Source organism: Armigeres subalbatus, chromosome 3 (assembly GCF_024139115.2).
Source record: "Armigeres subalbatus isolate Guangzhou_Male chromosome 3, GZ_Asu_2, whole genome shotgun sequence".
NCBI classification, from domain to species: domain Eukaryota; kingdom Metazoa; phylum Arthropoda; class Insecta; order Diptera; family Culicidae; genus Armigeres; species Armigeres subalbatus.
The window spans coordinates 356,802,204-356,829,357 of record NC_085141.1 but is presented as its reverse complement, the minus strand read 5'-3'; the positions used below and the strand labels follow the sequence as shown (position 1 = coordinate 356,829,357).

The 27,154-nt window shown below is 45.0% G+C and overlaps 2 protein-coding genes across 6 annotated transcripts in view; one reads left to right on the top strand and one right to left on the bottom strand.

Annotated features, from left to right (window-relative positions):
- The window catches only part of LOC134226160 (ras-related protein Rap-2a), a 486,525-nt gene that overhangs the window by 248,764 nt on the left and 210,607 nt on the right, over positions 1 to 27,154 (bottom strand). The gene's annotated exons all lie outside the window — the stretch shown is intronic.
- Positions 11,420 to 12,450, top strand: LOC134223303 (trypsin 3A1-like). Its single transcript, XM_062702452.1, has 2 exons — positions 11,420 to 11,564; positions 11,622 to 12,450. Exons 1-2 carry the CDS (start codon positions 11,513 to 11,515, stop codon positions 12,389 to 12,391), a joined length of 822 nt encoding a protein of 273 aa, XP_062558436.1. The 5' UTR covers positions 11,420 to 11,512; the 3' UTR covers positions 12,392 to 12,450.

Genomic DNA, 27,154 nt, shown 5'->3' with positions numbered 1-27,154 from the left:
GCTTTTCCGCAAACGTGACCTTTAAGTGGTCTTGTTGTGTAGGGGTTATCACGCCTATCTAGAGAGTAGGAGGTTGAGGGTTCGAGTCCCTCCAAGACACGTGGATTCTTTTTCGCAAATTTCATATCAATTTGTCCATTTCGAAACATATGCTGTGCATATGCACAGCCAAGATATTTAAGAAAAAAATGGTTTTCGTACGGCCGAGTTGCCGAATAATATGCAATTAATTGTAATCAAGTGTCGGTCTTTCACCGTCATTAGTCGTCTGAGTACACGCGACCGTTTACGCAAAGGCAATCAAACTCATCAAATGCTTTAGCCAAGCAAGCCTTTGGCACAGCAGAGTGCGATTGAATTCGCATTCTATACCGTCCCGCCCAGTCCGTTGCTGGGGGCATGGAGTGCGATCCTCTTGTTTAATAAACAATGTGCACTCTATTGGCTGTGGATATACAACAGTAAAGCAAATGTGGAGATTGGGCAAATCAAGCATCCGAAAGATATTCAATTTGCAAAAAGAGAGCTAACCGCGGTGGAGGTTGGTACTCGGATTCTGATGGCTTTTCCGCAAACGTGACCTTTAAGTGGTCTTGTTGTGTAGGGGTTATCACGCCTATCTAGAGAGTAGGAGGTTGAGGGTTCGAGTCCCTCCAAGACACGTGGATTCTTTTTCGCAAATTTCATATCAATTTGTCCATTTCGAAACATATGCTGTGCATATGCACAGCCAAGATATTTAACAAAAAAATGGTTTTCGTACGGCCGAGTTGCCGAATAATATGCAATTAACTGAAGAAGTTTCCAAGTAGGAAACGAAATGCGTATCTGATTGTTGATACATAAAAAGGTTAATAGTGGAAGTAAATGGAAGGACATATTAGGTTAAGAAAAAATCTGATTTTTTCAAATAATTGAAGCAAATAATTTTTTAAACGTTTTTGAGGATATTTTTAATCATTCAATGCTAATTACCTGTTCATGGCCATTTATCACTCGACATGGACATTAATTACAATGTTTGAAAACTCTGTGTCAAGTATGTGTATGATTAAATTTGAAAAATGTATTGGACGTAATCATTATTCTACGGTGAGTTTTTTTATACTTTATTTCCGTGATTGTTCTGAGCCTCGCGGTTTCGAATCTTACCGAAGGAAAGTGATAACCTGCAACGTATTTTTAGAATTAAATCTTTTACTTATTTAGTTTTCAAATATTGTGAAGTTTTTAAAAGTTAACTTAACAAAAAATAAATGATGCACATTTTTCCAATTTTAAATCAAATTTTGAAACCATTTTTCATGTTGATTTTGTTTGAGGACAGATTGTCAGGGATTAAATCCAAAAGAGAATGAAACAGTCTCTCACTTATCACCTCTGTATACATATACGATGTGTAGCATACCGTGAGAGACTTTTTCCGCAAGCTGTCATTGCATAAAAAACTGATTCGGGAGGCTATGCCTCATGATATATTTCTTTTGGAAAGCTCCAAACGCGGGGGCACTGGTTCTGATGATGCATTTCAACTTGTTCCACACAGCTGTGTGGTAAACAACACAAAATTAGCGAGAACAAAGCTAGAATCATAACTTTCTGTGAGGGCTGTCTATCCGATTTTCACTTGTCATAAGACGAGTTAATACAATCCCATTGAATTCCACCACTTAATTGTATCTTGACAGATACGTATTTCGACCTCAACAGTAAGGCCGTCTTCAGTGTCTCGTACTTGACTCGACGAAGTCGTACGAGACACTGAAGACGGCCTTACTGTTGAGGTCGAAATACGTATCTGTCAAGATACAATTAAGTGGTGGAATTCAATGGGATTGTATTAACTCGTCTTATGACAAGTGAAGACATTCCACTAAAAAGCTCAAAATAATTTTCTTATCCGATTTTGTTTTTTCGCATTTGTTAAAAGTTAGATAAATTTGTTATCATGGCTTATTACGAATCGGGGCAGTTTTTGTTTTTCTTTTATCATTGTTCGTTATCTATTGAGAGCGATTTCTGCTAACCCTGCAGTAAGTTGTTAAATGAGTAAAATTTTCAAATTACTGACGGTTTTGTCCAATTAATATTTTATTTATTATTTTCGTCTTTTCATCTTTCTGTCTTTTCGTCTGTACGTATTAACGTCTTTTCGTCTTTTCATGTTTCCATCTTTTTGTCTTTTCGTGTTTTCACGGCGTTTCGTCGTCAAAATTAGCATCTAATGTATCCTATAGAGGAAATCGAGCCTTCTGTTGATCACAAGTGCGGAAGTGATTGTTGATCTCCAATAAACAGTGACAACATTGGCTTCATGCATTCGATTTGCCCCCGAGCGAGACAGGCGGCACCATACTGTTTGTGATCTTTCCGAACTGGATTCTAGACTATTAGAACGAACGAACAACAGCGATTCCCGCCGTCGAGAGCTTCAAGGTTGAATCAAGTTCAGAAAGCAACCGTTTCGTTACATCAAGTTACGGTTAGTGACTCGTGCTTGCGACGCCGCGGCGATGACTTCCAGTTGAGCGAGTTTTCCATGCGGTTGAGTATACGCGCGGCGGCACGGTTCATTAAAAACCGTTTACGTGCCACCAGCAGCTTCAACGCTTCGTACGTATGCCTCCTCACGGTGGAAATTTACAGCCCATGTCTAGCACCAATTACCTAGTTACTTGCTAGAAGTGAACCCCGTTTGCGCTCGAGAACTACGGCAAGAGTCATGACGATCGATCGGCGATGCTGCGCTGATGGTCTGTAAACAACTCCGTCAATATTATCTACAGCGGGGGTTTGGCCTAGTCAGCGTGCACTACGACGACTGGTTGGACCGCGGCGAGTGGTACCGCAATCAATTGGCGTCCAGTTCTCGCTTCCCACTGTCCGACATCGTAATCGGTTCGAATTGTATAAATAATAAAAAGAAATCAACTAACGTCAATTGGTTTCAGCTGGTTATGCGAGCGCGCATCGGAGCCGCGTTGAACTTCGGAACTGTTGTTGTCGTTCTGCACTGATCCGGCTCGAGCTGGCCCAAGCGAGGATGAGCTGATGATTATGGGCGCAGCTGATCGCGGTGGAACTCTCAGCCAATCCGATTCCTGATGGCACTGACCGACCCGAACGGACGAATTTTAATTATTTTTTTCCTTCATGAACATTCGAAACGAAGGTTGAACACTTGCGGTATCTTGGCAAGCAAGGTACGGGTGATGGGATCATTTCTCTGTGGAATAGCGGAACCAATGTCTATGGATATGATCCAGATTCTAGTGCATACTCGTGAAGCCGTGCCAAATTGGACCGGTTGTGGAAGCGGGCCGTGAGAAATTGCATTAGATTAGATGATATTAACTTGTTTCATAATGTGTTTATCCTACGGAGGGAACTGACAATGAAAGCGCAATCGGTTTCGTTTATCATTGATACCTATTTCATGTTCGTGATTTGTAAAAACTTGATTACTGAATTAAGACACACGCAGCTTCGGTATAGCTTTGCCTTCAATTTTTGTAAACTGTATAATCATCACACAGACCCCATTCGAATTTGGGAAAATTTAGTTTTGGCAACATTTGATTTAGGCAACAAAACCATTCGATTTTTGCCACAATTTTTTTTTTTTAATTTTTGATAATGTTTATAAACCGCGTAAAAGTTATTTTCCGTTTAGAAAAATAGCTTGAATATCAAAACCAGCGTGAACAAATCGCGTCAGAAGAATAAAAAAAACGCTTAGATTTCCAAATCCGCGTAGAAAAGTGCCTCTTCCTGGCCTCTTGAAGGGAAACTACCGGACATCTTGGAAGCTTCCGGGCCTCTTGAAAGGAGGCTTCCGAGCCTCTTGAAAGGAGGCTTCCGAGCCTCTTGAAAGGAGACTTCCGAGCCTCTTGAAAGGAGACTTCCGAGCCTCTTGAAAGGAGACTTCCGAGCCTCTTGAAAGGAGACTTCCGAGCCTCTTGAAAGGAGGCTTCCGAGCCTCTTGAAAGAAGACTTCCGAGCCTCTTGGAAGGAGGCTTCCGAGCCTCTTGAAAGGAGGCTTCCGAGCCTCTTGAAAGGAGGCTTCCGAGCCTCTTGAAAGGAGGCTTCCGAGCCTCTTGAAAGGAGGCTTCCGAGCCTCTTGAAAGGAGGCTTCTGAGCCTCTTGAAAGGAGGCTTCCTGAGCCTCTTGAAAGGAGGCTTCTGAGGCCTCTTGAAGGAGGCTGAGCCTCTTGAAAGGAGGCTCTGAGCCTCTTGAAAGGAGGCTTCCAGGCCTCTTGAAAGGAGGCTTCCTGAGCCTCTTGAAAGGAGGCTTCCGAGCCTCTTGAAAGGAGGCTTCCTGAGCCTCTTGAAAGGAGGCTTCTGAGCCTCTTGAAAGGAGGCTTCTGAGCCTCTTGAAAGGAGGCTTCTGAGCCTCTTGAAAGGAGGCTTCCTGAGCCTCTTGAAAGGAGGCTCTGAGCCTCTTGAAAGGAGGCTTCCGGGCCTCTTGAAAGGAGGCTCTGAGCCTCTTGAAAGGAGGCTTCCGAGCCTCTTGAAAGGAGGCTTCTGAGCCTCTTGAAAGGAGGCTTCCGAGCCTCTTGAAAGGAGGCCTGAGCCTCTTGAAAGGAGGCTTCTGAGCCTCTTGAAAGGAGGCTTCTGAGCCTCTTGAAAGGAGGCTTCTGAGCCTCTTGAAAGGAGGCTGAGCCTCTTGAAAGGAGGCTTCCTGAGCCTCTTGAAGGAGGCTTCTGAGCCTCTTGAAAGGAGGCTTCCTGAGCCTCTTGAAAGGAGGCTTCCGGGCCTCTTGAAAGGAGGCTGAGCCTCTTGAAAGGAGGCTTCTGAGCCTCTTGAAAGGAGGCCTGAGCCTCTTGAAAGGAGGCCTGAGCCTCTTGAAAGGAGGCTTCTGAGCCTCTTGAAAGGAGGCTTCTGAGCCTCTTGAAAGGAGGCTTCTGAGCCTCTTGAAAGGAGGCTTCTGAGCCTCTTGAAAGGAGGCTTCCGGGCCTCTTGAAAGGAGGCTTCCGAGCCTCTTGAAAGGAGGCTTCCGAGCCTCTTGAAAGGAGGCTTCTGAGCCTCTTGAAAGGAGGCTGGAGCCTCTTGAAAGGAGGCTTCCTGAGCCTCTTGAAAGGAGGCTTCCGAGCCTCTTGAAAGGAGGCTCTGAGCCTCTTGAAAGGAGGCTTCTGAGCCTCTTGAAAGGAGGCTTCCTGAGCCTCTTGAAAGGAGGCCTGAGCCTCTTGAAAGGAGGCTTCTGAGCCTCTTGAAAGGAGGCCTGAGCCTCTTGAAAGGAGGCTTCTGAGCCTCTTGAAAGGAGGCTTCTGAGCCTCTTGAAAGGAGGCTTCTGAGCCTCTTGAAGGAGGCTTCCTGAGCCTCTTGAAAGGAGGCTTCCGAGCCTCTTGAAAGGAGGCTCTGAGCCTCTTGAAAGGAGGCTTCTGAGCCTCTTGAAAGGAGGCTTCTGAGGCCTCTTGAAAGGAGGCCTGAGCCTCTTGAAAGGAGGCTTCTGAGCCTCTTGAAAGGAGGCTTCCTGAGCCTCTTGAAAGGAGGCTTCTGAGCCTCTTGAAAGGAGGCTTCTGAGCCTCTTGAAAGGAGGCTTCTGAGCCTCTTGAAAGGAGGCTGGAGCCTCTTGAAAGGAGGCTTCGGGCCTCTTGAAAGGAGGCCTGAGCCTCTTGAAAGGAGGCTTCTGAGCCTCTTGAAAGGAGGCTTCTGAGCCTCTTGAAAGGAGGCTTGGAGCCTCTTGAAAGGAGGCTTCTGAGCCTCTTGAAAGGAGGCTTCTGAGCCTCTTGAAAGGAGGCCTGAGCCTCTTGAAAGGAGGCTTCTGAGCCTCTTGAAAGGAGGCTTCCTGAGCCTCTTGAAAGGAGGCCTGAGCCTCTTGAAAGGAGGCTTCTGAGCCTCTTGAAAGGAGGCTTCTGAGCCTCTTGAAAGGAGGCTTCCTGAGCCTCTTGAAAGGAGGCTTCCAGGCCTCTTGAAAGGAGGCTCTGAGCCTCTTGAAAGGAGGCTTCCTGAGCCTCTTGAAAGGAGGCTTCCGAGCCTCTTGAAAGGAGGCTTCCAGGCCTCTTGAAAGGAGGCTCTGAGCCTCTTGAAAGGAGGCTTCTGAGGCCTCTTGAAAGGAGGCTTCTGAGCCTCTTGAAAGGAGGCTTCTGAGCCTCTTGAAAGGAGGCTTCTGAGCCTCTTGAAAGGAGGCTTCCTGAGCCTCTTGAAAGGAGGCTTGAGGCCTCTTGAAAGGAGGCTTCCGGCCTCTTGAAAGGAGGCTCTGAGCCTCTTGAAAGGAGGCTTCCTGAGCCTCTTGAAAGGAGGCTTCCAGGCCTCTTGAAAGGAGGCCTGAGCCTCTTGAAAGGAGGCTTCCTAACCTCTTGAAAGGAGGCTTCTGAGCCTCTTGAAAGGAGGCTTCTGAGCCTCTTGAAAGGAGGCTTCCGAGCCTCTTGAAAGGAGGCCTGAGCCTCTTGAAAGGAGGCCCGAGCCTCTTGAAAGGAGGCTTCCGAGCCTCTTGAAAGGAGACTTCCGAGCCTCTTGAAAGGAGGCTTCCGAGCCTCTTGAAAGGGGGCTTCCGAGCCTCTTGAAAGGAGACTTCCGAGCCTCTTGAAAGGAGACTTCCGAGCCTCTTGAAAGGAGGCCTGAGCCTCTTGAAGGAGGCTTCCGAGCCTCTTGGAAGGAGGCTTCTGAGCCTCTTGAAGGAGGCTTCCGAGCCTCTTGGAAGGAGGCTTCTGAGCCTCTTGAAGGAGGCTTCTGAGCCTCTTGAAAGGAGGCTTCCTGAGCCTCTTGAAAGGAGGCTTCCGAGCCTCTTGAAAGGAGGCTTCCAGGCCTCTTGAAAGGAGGCTCTGAGCCTCTTGAAAGGAGGCTTCCGGGCCTCTTGAAAGGAGGCTTCCAGGCCTCTTGAAAGGAGGCTTCCGGGCCTCTTGAAAGGAGGCTTCTGGGCCTCTTGAAAGGAGGCTTCCGGGCCTCTTGAAAGGAGGCTTCCGGGCCTCTTGAAAGGAGGCTTCCGGGCCTCTTGAAAGGAGGCTTCCGGGCCTCTTGAAAGGAGGCTTCCGGGCCTCTTGAAAGGAGGCTTCCGGGCCTCTTGAAAGGAGGCTTCCGGGCCTCTTGGAAGGAGGCTTCCGGGCCTCTTGAAAGGAGGCTTCCGGGCCTCTTGAAAGGAGGCTTCCGGGCCTCTTGAAAGGAGGCTTCCGGGCCTCTTGAAAGGAGGCTTCCGGGCCTCTTGAAAGGAGGCTTCCGGGCCTCTTGAAAGGAGGCCTTCGAGCCTCTTGAAAGGAGGCTTCCGAGCCTCTTGAAAGGAGACTTCCGAGCCTTTTGAAAGGAGGCTTCCGAGCCTCTTGAAAGGAGACTTCCGAGCCTCTTGAAAGGAGGCTTCCGAGCCTCTTGAAAGGAGGCTTCCGAGCCTCTTGAAAGGAGACTTCCGAGCCTCTTGAAAGGAGACTTCCGAGCCTCTTGGAAGGAGGCTTCCGAGCCTCTTGGAAGGAGGCTTCCGAGCCTCTTGGAAGGAGGCTTCCGAGCCTCTTGGAAGGAGGCTTCCGAGCCTCTTGGAAGGAGGCTTCCGAGCCTCTTGGAAGGAGGCTTCCGAGCCTCTTGAAAGGAGGCTTCCGAGCCTCTTGAAAGGAGGCTTCCGAGCCTCTTGAAAGGAGGCTTCCGAGCCTCTTGAAAGGAGGCTTCCGAGCCTCTTGAAAGGAGGCTTCCGAGCCTCTTAGAAGGAGGCTTCCGAGCCTCTTAGAAGGAGGCTTCCGAGCCTCTTAGAAGGAGGCTTCCGAGCCTCTTAGAAGGAGGCTTCCGAGCCTCTTAGAAGGAGGCTTCCGAGCCTCTTAGAAGGAGGCTTCCGAGCCTCTTGAAAGGAGGCTTCCGAGCCTCTTGAAAGGAGGCTTCCGAGCCTCTTGAAAGGAGGCTTCCGAGCCTCTTGAAAGGAGGCTTCCGAGCCTCTTAGAAGGAGGCTTCCGAGCCTCTTAGAAGGAGGCTTCCGAGCCTCTTAGAAGGAGGCTTCCGAGCCTCTTAGAAGGAGGCTTCCGAGCCTCTTAGAAGGAGGCTTCCGGGCCTCTTAGAAGGAGGCTTCCGAGCCTCTTAGAAGGAGGCTTCCGAGCCTCTTAGAAGGAGGCTTCCGAGCCTCTTAGAAGGAGGCTTCCGAGCCTCTTAGAAGGAGGCTTCCGAGCCTCTTAGAAGGAGGCTTCCGAGCCTCTTAGAAGGAGGCTTCCGAGCCTCTTAGAAGGAGGCTTCCGAGCCTCTTAGAAGGAGGCTTCCGAGCCTCTTAGAAGGAGGCTTCCGAGCCTCTTAGAAGGAGGCTTCCGAGCCTCTTAGAAGGAGGCTTCCGAGCCTCTTAGAAGGAGGCTTCCGAGCCTCTTAGAAGGAGGCTTCCGAGCCTCTTAGAAGGAGGCTTCCGAGCCTCTTAGAAGGAGGCTTCCGAGCCTCTTGAAAGGAGGCTTCCGGGCCTCTTGAAAGGAGGCTTCCGGGCCTCTTGAAAGGAGGCTTCCGGGCCTCTTGAAAGGAGGCTTCCGGGCCTCTTGAAAGGAGGCTTCCGGGCCTCTTGAAAGGAGGCTTCCGGGCCTCTTGAAAGGAGGCTTCCGGGCCTCTTGAAAGGAGGCTTCCGGGCCTCTTGAAAGGAGGCTTCCGGGCCTCTTGAAAGTGGGCCTCCGGGCCTCTTGAAAGGAGGCTTCCGGGCCTCTTGAAAGGAGGCTTCCGGGCCTCTTGAAAGGAGGCTTCCGGGCCTCTTGAAAGGAGGCTTCCGGGCCTCATGAAAGGAGGCTTCCAGGCCTCTTGAAAGGAGGTTTCCGGGCCTCTTGAAAGGAGGCTTCCGGGCCTCTTGAAAGGAGGCTTCCGGGCCTCTTGAAAGGAGGCTTCCGGGCCTCTTGAAAGGAGACTTCCGGGCCTCTTGGAAGGAGGCTTCCGGGCCTCTTGAAAGGAGGCTTCCGGGCCTCTTGAAAGGAGGCTTCCGGGCCTCTTGAAAGGAGGCTTTCGGGCCTCTTGAAAGGAGGCTTCCGGGCCTCTTGAAAGGAGGCTTCCGGGCCTCTTGAAAGGAGGCTTCCGGGCCTCTTGAAAGGAGGCTTCCGGGCCTCTTGAAAGGAGGCTTCCGGGCCTCTTGAAAGGAGGCTTCCGGGCCTCTTGAAAGGAGGCTTCCGGGCCTCTTGAAAGGAGGCTTCCGGGCCTCTTGAAAGGAGGCTTTATGAATAAGTTGATTGGAATTGTAATACATCCGCCATTTAGCATTTTTGTCGGAGGTGCCCCCTGGAGTTAGTTGAGAACCGCTGTCTTAGGTAAAAGCAATGCAGTCTCCAATATTCGAGATCTGTCTTGGCCACGTCCTTTCGAATGCTGAAGAAGGACAAGGATGGTTATTTGGGCACCTACTTAAAAAGATGCAGAGAACTCTACGACCTACCATAGGTGCCACGGGATGTTTTGGAATTGTTAGTGAATAAGGTTTTAACAGTAGGAATTGTTGTCCGACCTCCCGTAGGTGCCTCGGGAGGTTTTAGAATTGTTAGTTTGAAAGGTTTTTCCAGTAGGAATTGTTGTGTTTGAACGTGAAACACATAAAGAACTAATATAGAAATACCTGGAATTGAACCCACGACCTCCTGCTTATGAGACAGAAGCGGTAGCTACTAGACCACCGAACCGAGCTCGTCTTATTTCCAATTTAAATTTACGAAGGAAACATAAAAGAATGTCCAAAGGTTTTTGTGACAAGATTCCCAAAAGAAAATTCCGAAGCAATTTCAAAAGGAAGCTCCGATGGTTTAGAGGGATTTCTGTAAAAGTTGCTAAAAAAAATCCGGAGGAATGACAGTACTCAAATTAATTCATGAAAAAAATGTTACTTGTGTCGTTTTGAAAAGTTGAACAAGAATTCTTTTAGGAAATTGTTCGAAAATACCAGGAATAACTACGAGAATTGTTTTAGGAATACAGTCGGAAACTGTTTTGAGAGAAATCCTTTGAAAATTGCCCGATCGTGCCTCAGCTTAACTCCAGCAGTGGTCACTACGATAGGCAAAGGTTTTTTTTATTATGTCTTCATTAGGTTTTATTCAATGTTCTTTAAATAAAGATTATATAATTTGCAAGGGACATCTGAAAATAAGTAATCCAGGTTTTACATATGCCAATATTACAATAACAAATGCTACCATTAAACTTTAGTAAGCATTGATTAACGTTGATAACAAGACGCTTTGAGATAGTTTTACCGTATTGATTCACATAGATTTGTGTTCGAACATACCTGGAACGAGAGAGAGAAAAAAAAAGAAAATTAACATTTTATATAATGTTTTGCAATAATAATTGAAAGGAAAAATATTACGCACTTGTTTAAAGTGAAGTAAATCCAAATAATTTGAGTCTAAAAATAATGTATGCTGCGCTTTGTCCTAACAGCTTTAATCCATATATTTTTTGGCCTTAAGCTATCATACATTCGCTTTTTTGGCATGTTTTATAGACTAAAGGATTTCAATCAGATACAAAACACTTCACCTGTACCGGGTAGAATTCAGACAATATTGCCAGTGGGGCATGTTTAAACAAGAAAACGACGACTACTCACTCATGCCAGCTGGTGAAATCCTCCCATTGCACGATCGTTAAATAGCAACTCCTAAATTGATACTCCACTGCTTCCTTTCTCCGCATCAAAAGCCGACGACCGTTCCGCGGACATCAAACCTTTCGTGCCGAATCGTGGAAAAACCACCAACATTAGCATAATTACAACATCACCCGCCCGTCCATTGCTCGTCGCGCCAAATCACTCACGATAACTGCTGCCCAGCCGTTCTTCGCCCATAACGGCCCAATGTAAACACCTCCTCCCCAACACAGTTCCCAGTCCGTGGGGTGCCTTGCCACCACCGCCGTCCTCCTACGAGCAACATCTTTATGATGTCTTGACCGGCAATTATCCACGTCCCGAAAACCTGCCGTCGTGCTGTCCGGTGCCGCACCTCGCTGCGGAAGAACAAGAATACCTTCGCCGAACGGAGTGGCCCCATTAACACATCGTTTCGGAACGTTTCGCCACCGAGCGTACCTACATACGTGCAACGAGAAGCGATCGGGCACCCTAAGGCAATCAATCACTGCGTGAAGCCATAATCATCGCGAGCAATCCGGGGTACCAGCCACTGACCTGCCAGATCGAATTATGCTAATTCACTTGTTTTAATGCGCGACTTTGGAAGACGTTGACGGCGGGGTTTCAGCAGCAGTGCACCGAAATATGATGTAATTGAAGATCTTCCTAACTGTACACAAGTCTGGTGACCGACGCAATTACCGACACGTGGGTGACCCATTTTTTCGGACATTATCAGCGTTGCTTAGTTCGACGTAGCATAGATAAGAACGCGCGACCTCGGGATAAAACCGATTTGCGGTCGGAAGTAGTGGCACTTCAGGAAGGTCACCATCCGGAAAAGTGCGAGGACGGCCTTTGCTATCGGTCAATCGTCCACTAAGGCTAATCTTATCTAACTGCGCAGTATCCAGACCGATTCCAGTAAGCTCGATAACTGACCCACAGAACTTGTATAAATAGTTCGAACTAAACTACCAGCAACCATAGTTTGATTCCACCTCAACACGTCATGAAGTTGTTTGTACTCTGCGTAGCCATCGCTGTAGTCGGCGTTTCCTGCGGTAAGTACTTTTTTCATCCGGTAAGAATTATACTCATCTTATGCTTCCCCTTACCAGCTCCTCCGGAACTGCCTCAACGTCCACGTCCGTGGTGGAATCATTCTACACTTTTCCAAAACCTCATCACTAAGTCGTCCAGCCGAATAGTTGGCGGATTCCCAGTCTCCATCGAGGATGTCCCCTATCAAGTCTCCCTCCGTAATTGGGCTGGCTCCCACATGTGCGGTGGTTCCATCATCAGCTCCCGCTGGATTCTGACGGCTGCACATTGCGCTTCAGCATCGTCAAGCCCCATGTACACCATTATGGCCGGATCCACCAACAGAAAAGAAGGCACTGTTTTCAAGCTGGAACGAATCATTCCCCACCCGCTGTACAACGGCAACACGATCGATTACGACTTCTCGCTGATCGAACTCAAACAAGACATCGAATTTGATGACACCCGTTCCGCGATAGCCCTCCCAATGCAAGATGAGCCACTCAAGGAGGGAGCCCTGTGCCGAGTGTCCGGATGGGGCGATACGAAGAACTGGTCCGAGTCAACAACGCTATTGCGAGCAACGGATGTACCATCGGTGGACCAGGATCGGTGTTCGACCGCGTACGGAGGCTTCGGTGGAATCACGCCCCGTATGCTGTGTGCCGGATACTGGGAAGGTGGCAAGGATGCCTGCCAGGGTGACTCCGGTGGTCCGCTGGCCAGCGGCGGTAAACTGGTCGGAGTGGTTTCCTGGGGCTACGGTTGTGCCATGGAGGGCTATCCGGGAGTTTACTCCCGGGTGGCTGCCGTACGCGACTGGATCCAGCAGGAAACCGGTTTGTGATGATCTCATTGTTTGTGTATGTGCGTGATTGAATAAATTGTTAACTAATTGAACGGACAGAGCTGTGTTACTGTTGATAAGTGGTCTCGGAAGATGGTCCTGTCGCCAGTATGTAGGATTAATTAGTAGTGATTAGTTTCAACAAATGGTCCATTTGATAGTCTGTGTTGTTGTTGATAGCGACTTCAGCTGGCTTCACTTGCAAATGCATGTTATGAAAGCCAACGGCGGGTATAATTTCAACGATTGATTGGGCTGTTTACCAAAGCGGATGATGAATGGTTCTGGTTGGCTTACAAGTGAGACAGCTTCTGGGAAACTATTGATATTCGATCAAGCATGGCAATTGAGTGATTCGATTTGCAGTGCGTAGTTTGTTGCATTAATTGAGGATGGTGTAATTAAGATACTCTCTATTGGGGAATCAACAACAGCAGACAACGTATTTTGAAGAAATTCCTCAAAATACTGATAATGACTTTCGCATGTTGGTGTAGCATTTTGATTTTTTTTTTTGACAGTTCTTTTTTTTCATTATTTATTTATGCGTCTTTCAATTTAAAAAATAAATTCATCTTTTTGCCTTTCTCGTACAACTAAGTTGTACCGAAAGGCTATCATTTCACTCCGAAAACGAACTTTTGATAGAAGCCTCTGAGACCCATAGTATTATATACCAATCGACTCAGTTCGACGAGCTGAGCACATGTCTGTCTGTCCGTGTGTATGTATGTGTGTATGTGTGTGTGTATGTGTGTGCGTATGTGTGTGCACAAAAGCTATGAAAAACATTAGACAACTTTTCGTATAGTAATCCTTAACCGATTTTCTCGCAACAAGTTTCATTCGACAGGGGACAAAGCCTTGTTGATCACTATTGAATTTGATAACGATCGGTCATTGCGTTTGAAAGTTATGAAGAAAATGGTACATCGGACCATATATACTCCATATAAGGTTGGTGTCTCAACTAAATGCGAGAAAGGCATCACCAACGCTAGGTGGATTAATCTGGGTTTTTGTTAAATATTTTGGCCAAGATATTTAATAAAAAATAATTCTCGTACGGCTGAGTTGCCGAATAATATGCAAATAATAAATTCGTCGCCTTATAAATTTTCTTACAAAACTTTTAAGTGTTCAATAAAACTTAAGATGTTACTTGGGATTAATAACCGCCGACTACAATATAAGCAGAGACACTCGAAAATGTACTATGGCAGGCTGTCTAATTTCTCATAGTCTCTGTACCATATTGATCGTTCATTGTTCAACTTCAATCGAAGTTCACGAAATTCATTGGCTATCTTCTCCTGACACATAATAAGTACTAAGGATCGTGGGTTCAAACTCCACCGAAAAAAAGTGATAACCTCTAATACAATTTCAAACTTTCACACGCTCTGCATATGCTCATCAAGTTTTTAAACATTGTAATAATAGCACAAATAACGGCTTCCTGTGAACACTTTTTTGGCATTCTAGGACTGAATCTTTATCGAATTCAAAGTGCAATTTTTGCTAGTGATTATGAACTCTGGGAAAAAAGTAAGATACATATTCACGGCAAGTTGAAGACCTTCAAACTTATTTTTTGACATGGGAAGACAGGGTGTAAAACGGTTTTTTATTCTTTATCAAATAGGCTTGCAGCCTCACCTCTGAAAGTTATAAGAGATTTCAAACGCTTATATCGTATTTATTTTTAGATGGATTTTTGAGATTTTTTATCAATTGATTCGTAAACTCTCCAGCATTTTTCCAATTCCATTAAATTTATTGATTAAAAACGTTAAACTATTGAAAAAATATTTCTTCCCAAACCCGGCAGAAAAATCAGAATTAATCAATCCCGTGTATGTATCTCCAACACGGACATCAGATTGATGTGATCTCACGGAGAGCGGACTAGGGCATCAAGATTTTTTTCGCTACGTTGTGGCTTGTGGTGGCGGTCGTGGCAGCAGCAGTACATCATTTAACAGCCGTGTTCCATCTTCAGCGGATCTGGCAATCAACGGCGTCAATAGCGTTGAATCATCGGATGGCGGACGTGCAGTCCTGTGTTTGCTGTTAATGAGTACAAAAAGAGGAAATAAATCGGTTCTTTGCAGGACCACCATTATATTTGGAAAGAAGGGTAAGTTGAAGTATTTTTTCCAAAGTGCAACCGATAGGAACTGGAAAATTCTCAAGTAAAATTTTCTCGCGTGATTCTGAGTTTTATTATATGCTATCAGTGATTGATAAAGCTTATTATAGACGATTTTTTTCATAGCATAATTGTTTGGCGTCGATAGCGGAATGAAAACGTCTGTGCTGCTCCGGGCTTTGGCTTTGGCTGAAACAGCATTTTATTTACTAATGTGGCGTTTGCAACGATTTGGCTGTCTTCGGCACGTAACGATTTTTTTCCGACTCTATCTTTGGTTTCTGACGTAAACTACGTCTAAGGGGAAGGCTCCGATACAGGGTCAAAATCTTACATGTTTACAGTCACGAAATCCTGTAAGATTTTGAAAATTAATAATGCCCTTATCTTTTGATCGATTTTCGAGATTTATATATTGAACAACTCGGAAACTCTCCACCAAGAGAGAGGGGGTAGGAGCTAAAGTACTCGTGTTGACTCGAGGTTAGTTTACAATGTTTAAGTATGGACGAGGCTTGGGATTCGGGATCAGGGAATTTCGGCTGCTCATCCGGACATTCGACGTAATGGACGTTGTGGCGTGTCGTCGTGTTCGAGGATTGGTTCGACTGGGAGCATCTTCCAGATGGCCTGAGTAACGGAGATCAACGGAATATAGAGACAGAGATAGTACAAAAAAAACATTGGCAAAAAAAATGATATTAATGTCAGAATCACAAATGAAACTATAACTGGTCTGCATATAGACCACATCACGATCTCCCAAAGCATCTCCAATTTCCCTGAAGGGTTGTTTATCTCGAGCAACTAGGGTATCCAATAGTCGCTCTCTGGAGGCGTCATTTTCCAAGAAAAAAAAAATAGGATTGGCAAAGTTAAGCTTAATTGCATATTATTCGGCAACTCGGCCGTACGAAAACCATTTTTTTGTTAAATATCTTGGCTGTGCATATGCACAGCATATGTTTCGAAATGGACAAATTGATATGAAATTTGCGAAAAAGAATCCACGTGTCTTGGAGGGACTCGAACCCTCAACCTCCTACTCTCTAGATAGGCGTGATAACCCCTACACAACAAGACCACTTAAAGGTCACGTTTGCGGAAAAGCCATCAGAATCCGAGTACCAACCTCCACCGCGGTTAGCTCTCTTTTTTGCAAATTGAATATCTTTCGGATGCTTGATTTGCCCAATCTCCACATTTGCTTTACTGTTGTATATCCACAGCCAAGCGAGTGCACGAGAGGATCGCACTCCATGCCCCCCAGCAACGGACAAGCATCCGAAAGATATTCAATTTGCAAAAAAGAGAGCTAACCGCGGTGGAGGTTGGTACTCGGATTCTGATGGCTTTTCCGCAAACGTGACCTTTAAGTGGTCTTGTTGTGTAGGGGTTATCACGCCTATCTAGAGAGTAGGAGGTTGAGGGTTCGAGTCCCTCCAAGACACGTGGATTCTTTTTCGCAAATTTCATATCAATTTGTCCATTTCGAAACATATGCTGTGCATATGCACAGCCAAGATATTTAACAAAAAAAAAAAAGTTAAGCTATTGAAAATTTCGATTCTTTCCAAGCTCAGTAAAAAAATCAGAATTAACTAATCCCGTTTATGCCTCCCCAACACGGACATTTTGATGTAAGTTACGGTCCTTTTGGCCAATCGCTCCATTTTTTTGTGCATAAAAAGACCCGTGTTTTGGGCGCGCGCCTCATTTTCGTTCGAGCATTCCCGGGGAGCGGACACGACGTGGACACGTCGTTCATCGATCCCAGCGACAACAGCTGTCCTCAGCGATAGCTTTAGCGGCATTCAACGACGGTGGAGCGACGGTCGGGGTGGCAGTATCATTCGAGTGAAATTTTCGTCCGGTTGCGATCCGATAGGAAATTTGAAAATAATCGGTTCTTTGAGGATCATTGTTATATGAAAATTGTGAAGCAGAGAGGATTTTTCCAAAGTGCAACCACTAGTGACCAGGAAATTATTAGCGTCCAGTGAAATTTTTGGCAAGATTCATGTGCTGATTTAAAAAGAAGATTATCAATAGAAAATTGAAACGAGATAAACCTTCAAAGTACCAAACATATTTGCTTGGCATCAGTAGCGGAATTATTGCGTCAGTATCGGCCGGGGAGGCGATTGTCGGCAGATTGTAGCCGCGAAAAGTTAGTTTACTATATGCTATAAAAACACAATAAACCTAAGGCTGGCATCTTTTTCCATATCTCTCCCGAGCACCCCTTTTTCTTCTTGGATGCGTTTTTGGTGGCTCTGAAAAGGCCGTTGGATTATTGTTGGGTTGTGTGGACGATTGCGCCTCCGAAGCCTTACAACGTCTGACTCTGGCGCTTCAGTGCGTAGACGACGTTTATGGCGGTGATGTTTTGCGCTTGGAGTGCTCCGTGTAGATGACAGCGTCGCGGATAATATTTTCCAGGAACACTTTCAGCACCCCGCGGGTTTCCTCGTAGATGAGCCTGGAGATACGCTTGATCCCTCCAGGGTGAGCCAGCCGACGGATAATGAATTTGAAGATGCCCTAGATATTGTCGGGCCACACCTTCCATAAGCCACGCCCCATTGGTAAACGTTACCGATGCACATTTTGATTCACTATTAGGGCGGAGCCCTCCGCATTATTTTCTCTTTGCATAAAAAGACCTATATTTCGACATTCCAGTTCGAGACAGCAGCACGTACGGACGTGTTTTTTGCTCGCGCATTTTTTCTAAGTGTTTTTTTTTTTTCGTTCATTCGTTTACGCTTTCGCTTCATCACGTTGGCGTTATTTTCTCCCGGACCCGTCATGGGAGACTCGGTGGCCGATTCGGTCGCGGGAAAAGTGCCTAAGCGCACGGCTCTTGGAGGCGCGGGTAACCCCTCCAAGCAGCTTTTGCAGAGCAACGTGTTCTCGCCATTGCCGCTTGATGACGCCGGCAATCCGCCGAAGAAGCGCAAGAAGCAGCAGTAGCAGCTGTTACAAAATTAATCAGTGCGGAAGAAGAAGTGCCCGCCGGTTTTCATTAGAGGTGACCCGCCGGAACTGCGACCAAAACTCCAGGAATTGATCGCGAAAGGCCTAAACTGCACATTCCGGCTCTGCAGTGAAGGGAAGGCGTTAAGGTGATCCCGAGCAAAGCATGAGAGCAAAACGATAACTCATTTTGATGTTGTGAAATCGCCGAATATGATTACTTAATTTGATATCTTTTTGGTCGTTTTAACGGTTAAAATTACAAAATGTATAGCAGAAAAATCTTACTGTGACATCAAATAGAAAACTATTCCTGCTATCGATGAGAGCAAATCGAAAACTAAATTTGATATTGGTTCCGATAACAAAATAAGTACACAGTTTGATGTCAGATCATACAATTTAGAAATCTACAGCAAAATGAGATCAAAACATGTAATCAATCATGATGATTCATATTTGAAAACAAATTATGATTTCAATTTGATGTCGAAATCAAAATGTGTTTTCTATATGCTCTCATTATGTTTTCAGACTTTGCTCGGGATACCCACCAACACGGACCACCACAAGTCAGTCGTGGAGTTCCTTGAAGTCCACAGATATGAGTTCTACACTTATGACCTCCCCGGCACAAAGCCGCTCAAGGCTTTGCGGAAAATGAACTCATCCAGGAGTTGCAAGGCAGCGGACTCAAGCCAGTCACGATGCACAAAATTGCTCGTCGCGACAAGACAAGAAGGTGTCGCGACCAACTTTATCTGGTCCACCTGGAGCATGGCTCCACCACCTTCAAGGACCTGAACTACCGTAATCTGAGAAAGTGACGTAAGCGCCAAATTGCAACATGCATGTTTTCCATTTTTCTGTTAAATAGTTCGATGAGTACTACTCGTTAACACATTTTTTGGAAAATGGCGTATACGTCACTTTTTCAGATTACGGCAGTGAAGCTGGTTGAGATAATCAACCATACCGTCGTTGACTGGGAGCGATATCCCGCAGTGCATCGCGACGTTACGCAGTGCACCAGGTGTGGCGAACCTCACCCTACTGACGAGTGCGACAAAATGGAGGTGACCGATGCAAAGTGCACCAACTGTGGCGACAAACATCGGGCCACCACAAAGGGCTGTCCAAAGCGTGCCGAGTTCCTGGACAGGCTTGTAAAATATCATCTGCATGTCATTTGACTAATTTGTTCATAACTTTCTTCGGAAGCCAAATTTACTTCAAAAGTTTAGATGCACGCATAACGCTTGAGTAGTGCTATATTTTTGTCCAAAGGTACATTACTCTAAATATAACATCTGAGGCTAGAGATTGAAATCTTTCCAAAATGTCACGTGTCATTTGACATAATGTCATTTGAATGACATTTTGCCTCCCACGCCCCAGATTACATATTTACAGCAATTTCTTGTTAGACAAAGTTGTAGCCAAATTTAAGCGCTATAAGTTCGCCATACTTGATAGTTGATAGCTAACTACTGAAAAAAGTTCTGGGAAAATTATGAAAAAGAATGCAAATGACATTTTACAACACTGTTCCTGGAAATCCGGAAGAAGGCTTCCACCAGGAACCTTCCGAAGAAGAACCGTGTTCTTGTAGTCAACGAGGTGAACTATCCGGCCCTCACGGCTCCCAGTCGGGCGATTCCAATCCTCCCACCGTTACAACCGCACAAGTGACTGGCAGCGGCAGCTGCGTCGGTTCAAGCTCCAGCACCATCCACCAGCGAATGGCTCCCACTTCCTCCTCCTGGGTTCCGCCGGCAGCCAGAGAACGAAAACGCCCCCCCCCCTCCCTGAAGAATCTGCTCCGCTGTACACCACGGAGCAGCTGATGCCGATCTTTCCACAGCTCGCCACTCGGGTACGCGGCTGCAAAACCCGTTTCGACCAGGTCTTTACTCTTGGCAAGTTCATTATTGAAAGGTGGCTCCTAAGGTGGGCCTGGTCAACTGAAACGCATGCTCGCTCAAGAGCAAAATCATCGAACTGGCCGATTTCCTCGAGGAGAAGGAGATCGACGTAGCGTTCATCACTGGAACGCACCTTAAACCGGAAGTGAGCGTCCACATCCCGAACTTCCGCATCGTGTGACTGGACCTCCATGGGAGGTGGTGTGGCCATCGCACCTCGATACAACATCAACTGTCGCCCACTGCCAAGCTTTCTTCTGAGCATGATCGAGGCCATTGGTGATGAAGTGACCACTTCCGTCGGCACAATTACGCTCATCGCGGCGTACTGTCCAACGCAAGCCAAAGCCGGCGATGGATCATCGGCCGCCCTTCGGAGGGACATCATCAAGCTTACCCGGAGACAAGGTAAGTTCAGCAACGACATGAACGAAGGTCATTATACGATCATGAGCCCGGATTCTTCCACTCGGCTGTGTCGGTCCGGCGCCCAATCGACCTATACCTCACAAACATGATCGACCATATCTCCCAGCCGGTCGTCTACCAGGCATTCCGACCAACAGTTCCGGAGAAACTACCACCGAGTCGACTGGGGCCGGTTCCAGAGGTGCGTGGACAACAACGTCGACTACGAGGCGCGGCCGGAAACGCCTGAAGCAATCGATCGACAGCTACGTTCCATCGAAGAGGTGATTTCGGTGGCCCGGGAACAACATATACCGACGGCTAGGCAGGTAAGCAACTCCATAAACATCGATACACTCACCAAAGATTTGATTCGATTGCGGAATGTCACTCGCAGGCAGTTTCCGCGTACTGGCCAGAATGTTGGACCTCAAAAATAACGATTTTCGAATAAGATCTGCACTCTGCCAGATTATACAAAGCCGTTCTGGAAAATGACCAAAATACTAAAAGCCAAGCCTCGGCCCATTCCACCTTTGATCCCACTAGACAATAATGGCTCTAAGGATCGCTTGATAACTCCTGCAGAGAAGGTCGCTGAAATGGGTCGTCACTTCATCAGCTCACACAATTTTGGACAGAACATCGTCGGTCCACACGAAGCAGCCGTCAACGAGCATGCTAACAACATCCAATTGATTCCCAACGACTTCTCGGAGGAGTTGGAGATCTCAGCTGGCGAATTGACGGCCTATATCAAATCGTCGAAGAACATGAAGGCCCCAGGCTTCGACAGCATCCTGAATCTCGAGCTCAAACACATGAGTGCTCCGTTCTGATCTTTAATCAGTGTCTCCGGCTCAGCTACTTCCCATCGTCCTGGAAGTCAGCAAAAATCATCCCCATCTGGAAGCCTGGGAAGGCTCATTCCTCCCCCAAAAGTTATGGTCCCATCAGCCTTCTCTCAGGATTATCCAAGCTATTCGAAAAAGCTATTCATCACCGGTTACTTGAGTCTGGCGAAAATCTCAACATCTTGCTCGAGGAACAGTTTGGTTTCCGACGCGGTCGGTCAACTGTACACCAACGTCCTCAGACGGAACAAGTTTGTCTCAAAAACATCCGTCATGGACTTACTCGATGTCGAAAAGGCATTTTACAATGTATGGCATGATGGCCTGGTGTACAAACTACAACGCTAAAATCTTCCCAGCTACCAGCGCACACCATTGTTGTAGCCATCCCCCAGGGCAGTATCCTCAGGCTCCTGCTTTTTAATCTGTTCACCTCCCACATGCCAGAACGCATATGACACCTCCATCGTCTACAACGGTAGAGATCAGAACGCTAGTGGCAAAACTCCAACGAGGCCTGGATGCCCTGACAGAATATCTCGCCAGCTGGGAGATCTGTATCAACGCGGCGAAGACCCAGGTCATCATTTTCCCTCACTCTAAATCCCCTAAATCACCTGCTCTTCCCTTTGATCAACCGTCGGTCGTCATTGTCCCTGAAAAATCCCCTGATCCCTGTGATCGAATATGGCATGCTGGTCTGGGAGAGCTGCGCTAAAACCCGCCACCTCAAACTTCAACGGGTCCAAAACAAATTCCTGAGGATGATCCTCAACACCCCTTCCAGGACAAGAACATCCGAGGTCCACCGTCTGGCCGGGATAAAAACCTAACATGAACGCTTTGGTGAGTGTAAAGAAAAGTTTAGGGTCCGTTGCCAGCATTCGGACCAGGCTCCAATTAGGGCGCTAGTTTCAATCTAGGTTATCAAATTTTAAAGAAAATATTAGTTTACATGCACCCAACTGGGCCCTTCTGTAAAAGAATCTAACAAAACCTGTATAAGAATTGGGCATATACGAGGCTTCATTCGCACGATGTCGAGACTTATGTCCAATCACTATTCCCTAAACACACATCTCTACAGAATAAACCTGGTCGATAGCAACATATGTAGATGCGGAGCCGGTTACGATGACATCGATCACGTAGTTTGGTATTGCTCGGAAAATGACGCCTCCAGAGAGCAACTATTGGATACCCTTGTGGCCCGAGGTAAACAACCCTTCCGGGATATAAGAGGTGTTTTGGGAGATCGCGATGTGATATATATGCAGGCCATCTATGCCTTCCTTTGTTTGGCTGACATCAAAGTCAGCCTATATTCTTCTCTTTCTCAGTTTTTTTTCTTGTCCGATTCTGTTTCTCTGTACCATGTACCCCGAAGCTCTGGCCATCCGGAAGATGCTCCCTGATGAACCAAAATCGAGCACGACGCCACGCAAAACCGTTTTCAACGTTCAACATCAAACGCCCGGATGAGCAGCTGAAATAACCTAAACCCAAATCCCTACCCCGTCCGTCCTGTATTAAGTTTTTCTAACCTTGAGTCGCCACGAGTATTATGGTCTATGTCCCCTCCCAACTAACTGTTAAGATAAGATGATATACCATGTAAAAATATCATACTTGAGAATTGCGGCTCCGCAAAGTGTCACACACGACTGAGCCTACAAAATAAATGTACTGGTTAAAAAAAATAAATAAAAAGAATTGGGCATATGCGAAATTGTTAGATTCTTATACAAAAAATGTAAGCTCTCAAACAAATATTGTTAGAAAACCTTACAAAATTGTTAGATTCTGATACAACACTTGTATCAGAATCTAACATTTTCGCATATGCCCAGTTCTTATACAAATTTTGGTAGATTCTTATACAGAATTGTTAGAAAATCTAACATCCGCCGGTTGGGTGTGGTAGTTAGGTTATCAAATTTTAAACTACACTAGCGCTTCCTAAAGGCCGTCATGATATATTGGCATTATAATTAAAAAAAAATCGATTAACATTGAAAACATTTAAAAATCGAAGTTGGAGGGCCAAGTCGGCCGAACACTTTTTTTGTAAATTATTACTTGTAGAACAAAAATGTTTAAATAAAGAAGAATTTTATAACTACTTACTACCTATATTTCGGGCGCGCGCGCTATTTTCGTTCAAGCATTGACGAAGAGCAGACACGACGCTCCATCGGATCGATGGTGGATCGGCAGCATCACTAAAGGTTATTTTTCGTCCCAGCGACAACGGCTGCCTATGGTGGAGCGGCGCGCGGTGGTTGCTGATAGTGATTAGAGACATTGTAAATAAAACGATCATCATTATATTTAAAAGAAAGTTAAGTTGAGAGGATTTTTCTAAATTGCGACCGCGAATGATCGGTAAATTAAGACGTCCAGTGAAATTTTCTAGCGAGATTCTGATTGGTTATGTACTGTTAGTGATTTTTATATGCGTATCAATGAAAAGATTAAAAATAGAAAGTTGACCCGAGACGAACTTCGGTTAGTCAGAAAATGTATTTTCATGGTTGGCATCGAAAAAAGTCAACTAAAATTTTCACTTTTGCTATTATGAATTGGAATTGAGCATTCTTCTCCTCCTTCTAGGGCTCTACATATCAAATGGAACTTAACCTGCTTTTCAACTTAATAGTCTACCAGCATTTCCTCAGTTATAATTGAAAGCTATTCTATGCTCGCCGTTGGATGAGCATGTATCTTGTATGGCAAGTACAATGGATTTACTATGTCTAGGGAGTCGAGAAAGTTTCCCACCCGAAAACATCCTAGCCTGGACCATAAATCGACCTCGCCATCTCCGGATTGAGGATCCTACGGCTTTTCCCGCAAGGCTAACTGGAATTCAGCATTATCTAAGGTTAATCGGTTCTTTTCAGAACCATACTTTACACAAGAAAATATTTATTCGAAACTAAATTTCTTCGAAGTGCAACTTTCTGTCGTCGCCAAACGATTAAGTTTTGCACTTTGAAAAAAAAATCATCTCGGATCCACCTTCTTTTGTATGAAATGGCGGACTGTACAAAATGGATTTAATTTCCAATAAATAACAGAAACAAACCAAAGAATCTAGCCTAAATGTTAATTTTTTTCCAACGACATCCAAATCTATAAAGACGCTTCTTTAGCGGAAAAATTCTACAACATCCACCCACCGGCGACCTTCGTTCAGACCGACAGACGACAAGCGATTATGTTTTGTATTATGAAGAAAATTTCATCTTGGATCAAATGTATCTTTTTACTCTTTTCAACAGGATGCTTTGAATTTCCAGTCTCCCTTGCTTCGGGACCGCTCTCTGTAGAATACCGAACCGATTTTTTTTTTCTTCAAAAAATGGAGGCAAAGCATTTTAATCAATGCAAAAACATGCAAAATGATCGAAAAAATGTGATCTATTTTCCCTAAGAACTTTTTTGATCCTTTGAATGTGAGTATTCCAATATATTATGTAATGCACGAGAAAGGCATCATCACTGTTTTCAATTGTTAGTCCGGTGGAGGTGGGAAAATGTCCTGGTCAAGTGAAGATTCGACTGTCAAATGGCTTCAGTGGTGCTGCAGGACGTAATGTGAACGACATTCAGGGAACTTTCACAAAATGTTTGTTCGGAAACTGGTGATCAAGACCGCAAGACCTGCGAGTCAGTAAGTGTTGGCTGCTACAAACAAACTTCGAGTGCCCACCTATCGATCGCTGAAATAACCGCCTGCTTCAGATTACAGTTTTCCCGTGCGAATGCTATAAAAAACTCGTTCACGTTGGCTAGAACTGAACTCTGTAAAACGCCACTTTCCACACTAAATGCGGATACATTAATGGGTCAAAAACTGCAACAAAAGTGCAAATTTTTGATCTAAGATCCAGTTTTTATAAAAATATATTTTTTCAGGATGTTTCCATTCTGTTTTTTTTTTAAATTTTTTCATCAGAATTCGTTTTTTGAACGAGGATTCAGAATCCGTTAAAATTTCCTTCAATAATGCCACCTATCATGCATAAACATACGAGAAGTAAATGATCTCTATTCAAACTCTACCAATTATTCGCCGTTACGATTCTGAAGGATTGGCGTCAAAGACACTTTTTCTAATTCGTTATCTGTTGTAAAATTATGCCATTTTCTCCTCTTCATACGAGGAAGAACGAGGAGGTTGGTATCTGTTAAAACACGTAACTTCAATAAGAGGGGCTACGCCGCATCACTTCATAATATCAAAAGCAGATTTTTTTCAATAAACCTAATCACTTGAATCCGTCTGCTCCGGGCGCTCCGGGATACACCCTCCCAACTTCTGGACTCTTTAATTGATAATTATCATCGTGTAGTAGGTGTGACACAAAGCGGGGACAGCCTTTATTCTCAATCATAGACGTGCACCGTTTCACTGTCTGACCCCGAGTAAATAGATACGGCAAATAAACATCAAGTTCGTTTAATTACTAACGAACGATCGGATTTTCAAATGGACAATCACCTTAGTTCAGTCATTGTAGCTTCTCAATTAAATGTAAGAACAATTGTAAAAATTGATATTGATGGCAGCACCATGTGATCCGCATCAGATTTGGCCAGCATTTGCCCATTATTTCCCCTCGGGACTCAAGCATCTGAAATGGGGCACTCATCTGCCTGTTGCCTTCGGTTCCATCGAACTCCCGTTGAAGTTGAAAAGTCCTTGGATACGAACTGGTGGTGTAGTAGAACCTTTCGATGGTTCTGGTGGTTGTTGCCACAGGCACAACAACTTGCTGGCGGGCGTCGTCGGGCGGCGGAGATTGATCGGATCAGACAAATTTACATAATTAATTGGCACTCGGAGCGGAATCAATTAGCGTCGTGTGCATGTGTGTATGTGTGTGTGTGTGGGTGGGTGTATCACTCCTTTGTTGATGCGCGGTCGGAGTGGTGACCGCAAGGAACTAGCGACTAGCAACTAGCAGCGTTCGGTTCTGTGACCAGATCGCGTTGTGAAACGCGTGTTTGCTGCTTCGTAAGGATTAACATATTTTTATGTGGGTAGTTGTTCATGTGGAAAGACAGATGTTCCGCAATGATTAATGAAGTTTCTGACTTTTTAAAGTGACAAATCAAATCAATTGATCAACAGATAGTAGCTTAAATCATCTTCAACAGCATTCCCCTCGAGTATTACCGATTTAAAAATGATAATCTTCAACTGTCAGATGTTTAACAAATAGGTAGTTACAACTAATGAGGATTTGATTCATAGTAATATTCAATACTCACTCGTAAGTTCATGAATGACATTCTTGGCTATAGTTTTACGTACCTGAAAAATATAAGGAAACGATTGTAAATATGATATGCATTAATTATGATAACAAAATAAAATATTTTTAGGGATAGAATAGCTCGAACGAAGTTTCCACGGAAAATTCTTCAGAAAAATAAATTTTAAAGCTATTAGAGGAATGTATTCAGATCAGTTATGCCAACTTAGCAGTTCGAAAATGATCTGCACTCGAATATATAAGGAATAATAAAGGAGGCCTCGTCCCCATTTTGTTTTATAACGTTAACTGTATCGCTTCTTATTTAATTAGTTTCCAACCAATAGTAAACCTTTACAAGAGTTTGGTAGTACAAAATAAGTGGCGACGAGTTAAAAATAAAACCTTATAACCCAGTCAACACAAGATTGTAAATAATGTCACATAAGATCCAAAAGTAGAGGCGACATACGCACTCATCCATACAATATGTGTGTATTAGGGTGGTTCAAAAAATCGATTTTGCTCCACAACGTTCATTTGATTCTGTATCGTGTTCTGAGTGTCCTCCGAAAATTTTAGATTATTTGGATTAAAATAGATCAAGCCGTTTCAAGTTTACATGCAGACTAGTATGGGGAAATTATTTTTTTCATTATACTGCTAATGACGTTTCCCCATTAAGCGCAGGTTAAAAGAAAACCTACATAGCTAAAAGGGATACTCAACAGCTTTCACCCAACGAAAACAGCATGTTGATTAATCGTCCCAATAATTAGTAATCGATTTTAATACAAGTTGCGGATCTTTAGTCATGATCGTTAAACTTCTTTGAGGGCATCACTGAAACATGCAGTGCAACATAGTAGCCTGAATTTGTGTGTGCTATCTTTCGCGCCACGAGCAGCAATGTCGCCTGTTTAGCAGTGACGCAATTAAGAAAGAAACTACGGTATAGATTAAATTCAATTACTAATTACTGGAACGATTAATTAAGATGCTGTTTTCGCTGAATGAAGGCTCTTGAGTATTCCATTTAGCTATGTAGGTTTTCTTTTAACCTCAACTTCATGAGGAAGCGCCATAATCAGTATAAATTAATTGCATGCAAACTTGCAACGGCTTGTGTTAAATCTGTTTTAATCCAAATGAGCTAAAATTTTCGGAGGACACTCAGAACA

Excerpts from the sequence above, each read along its gene's own strand:
- LOC134223303 (XM_062702452.1), top strand. The coding sequence starts at position 11,513 with ATGAAGTTGTTTGTACTCTGCGTAGCCATCGCTGTAGTCGGCGTTTCC. Across the intron at positions 11,565-11,621 it reads TGTAGTCGGCGTTTCCTGCG|CTCCTCCGGAACTGCCTCAA; the intron begins GTAAGTACTTTT and ends TCCCCTTACCAG.